At 35.3% G+C, this 8159-nt stretch overlaps 1 protein-coding gene across 1 annotated transcript; it reads right to left on the bottom strand.

Annotated features, from left to right (window-relative positions):
- Window positions 1-241: 241 nt before the first annotated feature.
- On the bottom strand, window positions 242-6753 carry LOC107641465 (autophagy-like protein). The gene is made up of 5 exons (XM_016344958.3): window positions 4718-6753; window positions 2603-4289; window positions 1806-2026; window positions 1225-1438; window positions 242-867 (listed from the first exon to the last, which is right to left on the bottom strand). Exons 1-5 carry the CDS (start codon window positions 5659-5661, stop codon window positions 457-459), a joined length of 3477 nt encoding a protein of 1158 aa, XP_016200444.1. The 5' UTR covers window positions 5662-6753; the 3' UTR covers window positions 242-456.
- Between the last annotated feature and the right edge of the window lie 1406 nt (window positions 6754-8159).

The raw sequence follows: 8159 nt of genomic DNA, 5'->3' as shown, positions 1-8159 counted from the left end.
CGAAAGTTAGGTAACATATTACTTTGGTGAACTACGTATCGTGTATAACCCAATAACTATACCTAATTGTTGAGGTGATTTAAGATGATAATTTATATTAGGACATAGAACTTATTCAGAATACTCGTTCAACTGCTTAAAGATACATCTAAATGAATTGTTCAATACGTGCAACTACTGGGTGAATTTGGAAGATACTGCCTACCAATTGAGCGCGAGAGCTTAAAAAGAAACAGCAAAGTTCCAAATAAACAGGTGCTAAATAATATTCACAATTTGTACAGAATCATAAAGGTAAAAATATGTACAGGGGAGATGAAACAGATCTGGTTCATCAGCTATACAAATGGTTAACCAGTTCAATACTCAGAAAGAGCATTTCATCTTTGGAAAGTTGTTTTTCGTATGTACAATTAAATTCTTCCATCACGTCTAATCTGCCAGGATGATGCAGGATCAGGAAGGAGAAGATGAATGAATGGTGGTATCAGGTAACATTGCTACGGTCACTATGAAATATTCACAGCCAGCAGGGAGACCATATGGATTGAGAGTTGATCCTGAATTCAAGGATAACCGGTCAGTCCCCGTGTCAGATGTCAGTTTATCAGACCTACCATGACGCTCAGGCCGAGTCACAGTATGCGCTGATGCCTTCACAATTTGGCGTTCAATATGCACAATTTGTCCAACAATGTAGTTAGGTCTGCTTGGGAGATGGTCAACAAAAAGGGCCACAGATTCAGTGGATAGGTAGTAATTAGAGCAGTTCCTAGTAATAGCCACATAATGCCCAGCTGGAGTGAGCACAAAGGCAGCAAGCTCATGAACTTCCAAACAACCAAAAGAAATCTTCTCTTTATTAGCCTGTGTAGCAAAACCACCAGCAAATATATAACTCAGTCACTACAAAAACCATTCAAGCTATTAAATATGGTGATGGAATAAAAATATTTACTAAAATGCCCCTTAGTTATTAAAGAAAATGTTAAAATTTAAGTATCCATTCCTAGAAATTTCAGTCCCTTGTGTCCCCACTTTCTGGAGAAACTAAAGGGATTGAAATTGTGTCCCGGGACTGAAATTTTAGTTCCAGCCATCAAACACAATACTGAGTCTCGATCCCTCAATTTCAGTTTCAATTTCTGGAAACAAACACTACCTTAATAACAATAATATAAAAAACAACCTAGAACCATCATAAACATGAGGGCAATTAGTTACCTGTTTCTCAAGCTGATGCTTGTTGTAATAGGTTTTGACCTGGTCTTTTTTCTCCTCCAATTCTTTCCGGAGCTGGTCATTAGCAGCTTCTATTCTTGTGTACTTCTCAAGTAGCTCTTCACGGTGCCTCGATAAGAAACCAACTTTATCAGCCAATACACGAATGCAGTTTCGGAACTCAGCAATATCATCATCATCTTTGTCATTTGCAGAGCTGAAAAGAGAGGAGTTTCAATGATTCTTTTCACAATTTATGAATAGAGAATATCACCTCAGAACACAACAGTCCAACATAATAGCCTAAAATCTGTTCTCTTCGACGACAAACAGCCAAGAGAAATTTAGGCATCATTTACCTCTGGCTTCGCACACCTCTCCACCCAAAAAGATGACAATACAAAAAGTGCAAATGTTCAAATAATTTTATAAATTACAAACGTAATTAACTAATCAGTCAGCTGCTAAAAGAAAAATTAAACATGACCTTATGAAATCAAAACTTCAAGTGATGTTCGAGGAACTAAAATTAATATCTTAAGTACTAACGTGTAAATGCAAGTAGTTATGAGTAAGTAAATTACTTGGCCAAAGATTGTGCCAAAATACGCAGCGAATCTGCAAAACCAGCCACAGCACCAGGAGAATAAACACAGGTCTTGAGCCTTTCAAAAAGGCTGCGCATTTTAATGAGAGATGCACGCAGTAAACTATATTCTGAGGCCCTCCTGTCAGCAGAACTTTTTTGTGTTTGAGCTTCCTCTCTTGCCTCATGCAAACAATTCTCTAGGTGAGCACAATTCATCTGTAGAAAGAGGAAAACAAAATTATTAAAAAAGCATGCACAATAATGTAGATACATGACAATGAAAATTGTAAACTGCTGAAGCATGCCTGTAAAGTTCATCCTAGATTACTTCTAATCCTACAATAGTTTTAGTTTATATGCCAAGTTCTTAATCAAGCATATCCATTCAACAAGTATCCCCTAACTGCTCAAAACATAATAAACAACAAGACAGTCTTTTCCCCCTAGGTGGGGTCGACTACATGTACCAAACAACGCCATTCACACAAAGATCTTGTTTGTCCACTTCATGCATAACTACTCAAATATACAAGAATTAAAGATTCTTTGATTGGCTTTGATCAAGATGGTTTTCAAAATGTGTTCATGGGAAACAATGTTCTAGTCAACAAAAACTAACAAGAAAATATCTTTCATGGTCGGGGCAATGGGAGATGGATAGAGATGGCTTGCTATTTCAAACTAAACACACACGCTAACTATTAGTTTAGAAAACTTAAGCAGCTACTTCTCAGAAAATTAAATACAACCTTAAAATCATAGGTATCTTTATCAAATTTCACTCGAATTTACCTGAGATTCATCAAGTAGTATTAACTTGGCTTCCAGCTCACTCTTGAGACTAGCAACCTCATCTACAACAGCTGTAAGCTTGTTTTCAGCCTCATTCAATTGATTTGTTTTTTCTGCAAGTGCACTTTGTAGTTCCAACAACTTGTCATTGTTTATTTTGGAACCCAATACTGCACAATCTGCTAAGCTACAAGGTCCAATATCATGCTGCACAGGCATGCTCTCAGCAGTTGAACTATTAGTTAGTGACATGCCTAATTGTCCAACAATCTTTTCCTTTTTATCTTTATCACCACTTTGCACTTCTTCACGGTGAGGCTCCATCATAGAAGAATCCAACTGTGGGTTCTGCACTCCAGAGGAATCCAACATGTTTTCATCCACTCCATCTAAAGCTTTATCAGTGTGTTCTGCAAATAGACCAAGTTTTGCATCCAAGGAACTCGAGATGCATGATACCTCATCCATGGGCTCTGAAGTAGATACGCAAGGCATGTGGGCTTCACTGCTCACATATTGCGATTTGCAATTGTCTGTCTTCCCAGACATAAGGGGGAAGTCAGTAGCATCATGTAGGCTGGAAATCTTCTGCCCCTGCACATACTGATTGGACAATTTCTGCTCCAATTCTTGAATACGTTTCTCATATGAATCACACTGCATCTGCTTCATCTTAAGCATGGATTGAACATGTTTAACATATTCATCTTTCAGATGCAAGGCTTCCGCTGTCTTCTCTGTAGCATTCTTCAATATATGATCCATCCTTTCATCATCCAGTGACTCGTACTCAATCTCAGGGCACAGTGAACATATCAAAGCAATTCTTGAAGCAAGCTCAGCTTTGAGTTTTGCATTCTCAACTTCCATTTTGCTAGTTCCAGCAATTTCAACCAGCTCACTGCCATCAAGAAGGTCCTCAGAATCATATCTGTCAATTGACTCGGAGGTAATTTCTACAGTCTCAGCCGAGTGAGAGCTAGAACCACTCAGAGCAGATGAACTTTTGAAGCTCCCCTGCTTCTCCATCTTGGACATTACTCCTGCTAGATGCTCAGGAGCATACCTATCTACATCTGATATGTCAATATTAAGCAAACCAACATCAAATGGAGCTATATGGACATCACACTGGTTAGGAGTGTCAAACAATCCCATAGCCGACAATACATCTCTAGGGATGCATAAACTATGTATTCTCAGAAATTCCTCTCGTCTCCTGACCTCAGCCTCCCGCTTACTAGCAAGTCTTTCAGCCAGTTGTCCAGCCATGCCCATGTACAGCTTCATGGAAGCTTTTCGTCTCACTATTTCTGCAAGGCAAGCTCTGTATGCAGGACCTATACCATGGAACAACTTTAAATCCACAAATAAACCCTCCTGACGACCCATTGCCTCTTTGAATACAGGGAATTGTAGCTTCTGATCTTTGATGAGATAAGAAACATATGTTATGCTTTGCATGTATCTGTGCACAAAGTCGTTCATATCATTCTTATTTTTCTTGCAGATGTTTAATAGCTTAGTAATAGCACGATCACAAGCCTCCATCTTAGGCAAGTGATTTTTGTCATGGACATCATACATAGGACCCAAGGCTGACACTGCATCATGAGGACGAAGTGATGACGACAATTGGGAGGATAGGCAATCATCGACCAGTTTCTTTACAGTGTTCACATCTTTGCTGCAGAAATCCCCATAAAATAAAATTCATAAGTTGGACCGACTCGGGGCATAAAAATTTGGAATAACAGGTATAATTGAATTGCAGCAATCAGGACAAGTAAAGGGATATAGCACAATTTGGAAGTATTTAACCTCAGCTAACTATTAAGTAGTTATACCTATATCCCTAAATATAAAAAACAGTCTCAACCAAACAAGCTTCAAGAATAGTTCGAAGCTTTGCAGGAATGGCACAATAACTATTTAACATCAGGCCCACTTACACATTATTTGATAATGATATTTTTCAAACTCATGAAATGAGGCAAAATTACAAAGCAGGATAAGGATATAGCATTAACTTTAGATCTAGATGCTTCCTGAGTAATAAACATTAAACAGTGCCTAAACATTTCAAATAAAGCTGAAGAATAAGAGAATACTAACCTCAGAGATTGCATGATACTCTTTTGTTCATTTATATATCTCAGATGTTCTTTTATATCTTGTTCTAGGGTCTTCATGGATAAGAATTCCCTGTTAGACAACAACTCCTCAACCTGGCGCTTCACTGCACCAAAAGTCTGCTTAAATTGTGAAACCTTGTTCTCAAACTGCTTGTGGGAACTGGTGCAATTCTCCACCGACTTCCGCAAATTTTCTTCCTTCACCAAATCCAGTAAACACTTGCGATTAGCAGTTTGTAAAGCAGGGTGAAGTTTAACAGATCTAAGTCTCTCAACATCCCTCCCAAAATTAGACAGAAGATCAGAATGTATCCTGTGTTGCTGCAGGTAACGCTTCATAAAGTCCCCATAGTTTTGGTTAATCATCCTATAGTACTGCTCTAAATTGCCCCTTGCAACCTCCACTGCTCTTTCTTGAACCATCTGTTCCCTCAAAAGCCTCTCACAATGCTCATATTTCATTATGGTATTACTATAAATAGCATGGCCCCGATGATAATGGAACCTGAATTGCCGCTCATAAGATGGCAAGGCCTTCAAAGCAGGATCCAAAGCATCATCAAGAGGGTGCGGATCATGCGACGAGGACGGTGATGGTGGCTCGAAATTACTGGGAATATCAACTTGCTCTGGCTGTGGAGGCGGCGAATTGCTTTGAAGCCTTGCTTTATTGAATATGAATACTTCTCTGTCATCAGATGGAAGCTTGTATGCAGACAGCGGCCGCTGTGATTCAAGTTTCATATCCATACAAAGCACAAGCTGATCATTGAAATTAATCCCAGTAACAGATTCAATGGACCTCATAACTGCCTCAACAAGCGTGTTTTCATCACAATCCAACTCAAATGAATGTCCATTCTCGGCAATATGAACCAGCAGCTGGCCCTCCCGGACCAAGCTTCCAGTGACACTGGAGCTCATCTCTTATCCGCCCCAGCAAAGTCCCCACCACTTACGTCTCAATCACAAACAGAGGGGAACCAATCAAGACCTAATAAGGTGGGGTCGAAATCAAACACAGATATAGCTGAAGAACACCGCCACCATACAATTCAGTCTGCTTCCTTCTCTTTTTTTCACACCACACAAGGTTTTAAGCTATGTACTGAACAAAAAAATAGCACTCTCTTTTTTTTAAATATCTAGAATCAAAATCCAACGAATTCTCAAACGGGTCCAACTATCCGCAAAAATCAACAATAAAAGAATAAGCTTTTCACGACAAAATCACAGAAATCAATCAATATAACGGCAAGCCCGGTGCAACAAGAGTTCAACTTTGCACATACCCGGCAGAGATTTTCACAGAAAGACACGAACTTCAACCTTGGATCCCCAAAAAAACCCTAGTTAAGAGCAAGCCCAAAGTCCACCAGAGAAAGAGAAAAGCCCGAAGGATGAAAACCTCAGGGAAATCGGCGTCGTTCAGTGGCCGCAAAATCGGAAGGAAGGTGGAGAAACACACAAGATGTGGAAGTGAATAGAGGCAGCAAAGGATTCGCGAGAATCCAACCAGAGAAGACAACGCATATGAGCAAAACGATATATATAAAAAGGAGGAGGAGATGGAAACAGTTATATTAGGACGGAAAATAGGGCCAAGTAAAAGAGAGCGAAAATCTTGGATTGTTAGGGATATGATTACGTGGAGCAATCGATTTTCCAGAATCTCGGTTAAGCAGCGAAACAGAACAAGGAGGTTGTCACGAAACCCCAACCCAAATCCAAACCCAAACCCAAACCCAGACTCTATTTGATGATAATTTCTTCTGAATCACTACAATGTTTTTCTTTTTCTCTTTGTTTTGCTTCTTGTATATGTTGTTCTTCCTTGAGGGAAGTAGAGAACTTGGTTTTGCTTGCTTTATTAAAAATTGCAGTGAGAACCTTCCGTGGGAAGTAACCTTGATGATCTCTCTCTCTCTCTCTCTCTCTCTCTCTCAGATCGTTTCGGAGAATTGTGAAAGCAAACACTGTATTCTGAATATATCGCGATATTTTAGACCTGACTCTGAATGCGCATTTAGTTACTATTTACTCTCAAATAATCATTTTCTTGTTACAAAGTACAAACTACTCTTCTTTTTCAAAACACAAAGCGAAAATAAGTACAAAAAAACATTATATGTATATTACAAATTAATTATTATATATTAGGTATTTTTTTAGGTACAAAAAAATATCTTTTTTTTAAGTTATCTTTTTTTTTAAAAAGATCTTAGGAAAAAGTAAAGGTAATTTTATATTTAGATATCTCATGTAAAAAGATCTTTTTATTTATCAATTATGTTTGGATATAATAATATAAAAATACTTTTTTGTTTATTTATTACATGAAAAACATCTTTTTTTAAGAAAAAAAGATCTTTTAAAAAAAATGTAAATTATAACTTCTCAAAAAAGATGTTTTTCTGATTTTTCTAGTACTTTTACTTTTACTACTCGAAAATTTGCCAAACACGTTAAAAAATAAAAAAATATATTTTTTATCAAAATAATGGTGCCCAAACAAGCACTAAGGGCTTATTTGGGTAAACTTCTAAGAAAATATTTTTTTTTTCGAGTTATCTTTTTTTAAAAGATCTTATGGAAAAGTAAAAGTAATTTTATGTTTGGGTATTTTATGTAAAAAGATCTTTTTATCTATCAATTATGTTTGGGTATAACAATATAAAAGTATTTTTTGTTTATTTATTATATGAAAAATATCTTTTTTTAAGGAAAAAATATCTTAAAAAAAATGTAAATTACAGCTTCTCAAAAAGATGTTTTTTTTTTTTATTTTTCTAGTACTTTTACTTTTATTATTAGAAATTTACCAAACACGTTAAAAAATAAAAAAAAGATATTTTTTCATTAAAAAATATATTCTTTTATCAAAATAATAACGCCCAAACAAACACTAAGTACAATAACTTTGTGCTTATTAAATATACCTTATTGTTATAAACAGTTAGATTTTATTAAATATAAATCAAAAGCTATAATAAAAAAAATATTAATAGATTATAATAAATATAAAACACATTAGACATTACTACTATATAAATAAATAAATATCTTTTTGATATACAATATTTTAAATAAAAAATATAATTTTTTTTTCAAATAATAAATATAAAATATATAAATACAAAAAATATAAATTTTTTATTTTTTAAGATCAACAATTATCATGCAATAAAAAATTTGTAATATTAAAAAATTATATTAAAATAAAATTTTTAACTGTAATATTAAAATATAAAATAATTAAATTTATTTTATATTACTTAATAAATAATTTAGATTGTTATATTAAAATTTTATTAAAAATTATTTTTTTAACAATATTATTATATAATATAAATTTTTATTGAAATATATATAAAAATGTAATTTATTTAAAAGTGTAGCTTTCCAATAAGGTGTAAATATTA

Source organism: Arachis ipaensis, chromosome B1, assembly GCF_059453495.1.
Source record: "Arachis ipaensis isolate K30076 ecotype BB chromosome B1, ASM5945349v1, whole genome shotgun sequence".
NCBI classification, from domain to species: domain Eukaryota; kingdom Viridiplantae; phylum Streptophyta; class Magnoliopsida; order Fabales; family Fabaceae; genus Arachis; species Arachis ipaensis.
Note: the sequence above shows the minus strand (reverse complement) of the source record. Positions and strands in the feature narration are given on the sequence as shown.

Excerpts from the sequence above, each read along its gene's own strand:
- LOC107641465 (XM_016344958.3), bottom strand. The coding sequence starts at position 5,661 with ATGAGCTCCAGTGTCACTGGAAGCTTGGTCCGGGAGGGCCAGCTGCTG. Across the intron at positions 4,290-4,717 it reads AGTATCATGCAATCTCTGAG|CAAAGATGTGAACACTGTAA; the intron begins GTTAGTATTCTC and ends GGATTTCTGCAG. Across the intron at positions 1,439-1,805 it reads TTGGCACAATCTTTGGCCAA|CTCTGCAAATGACAAAGATG; the intron begins GTAATTTACTTA and ends CTCTCTTTTCAG.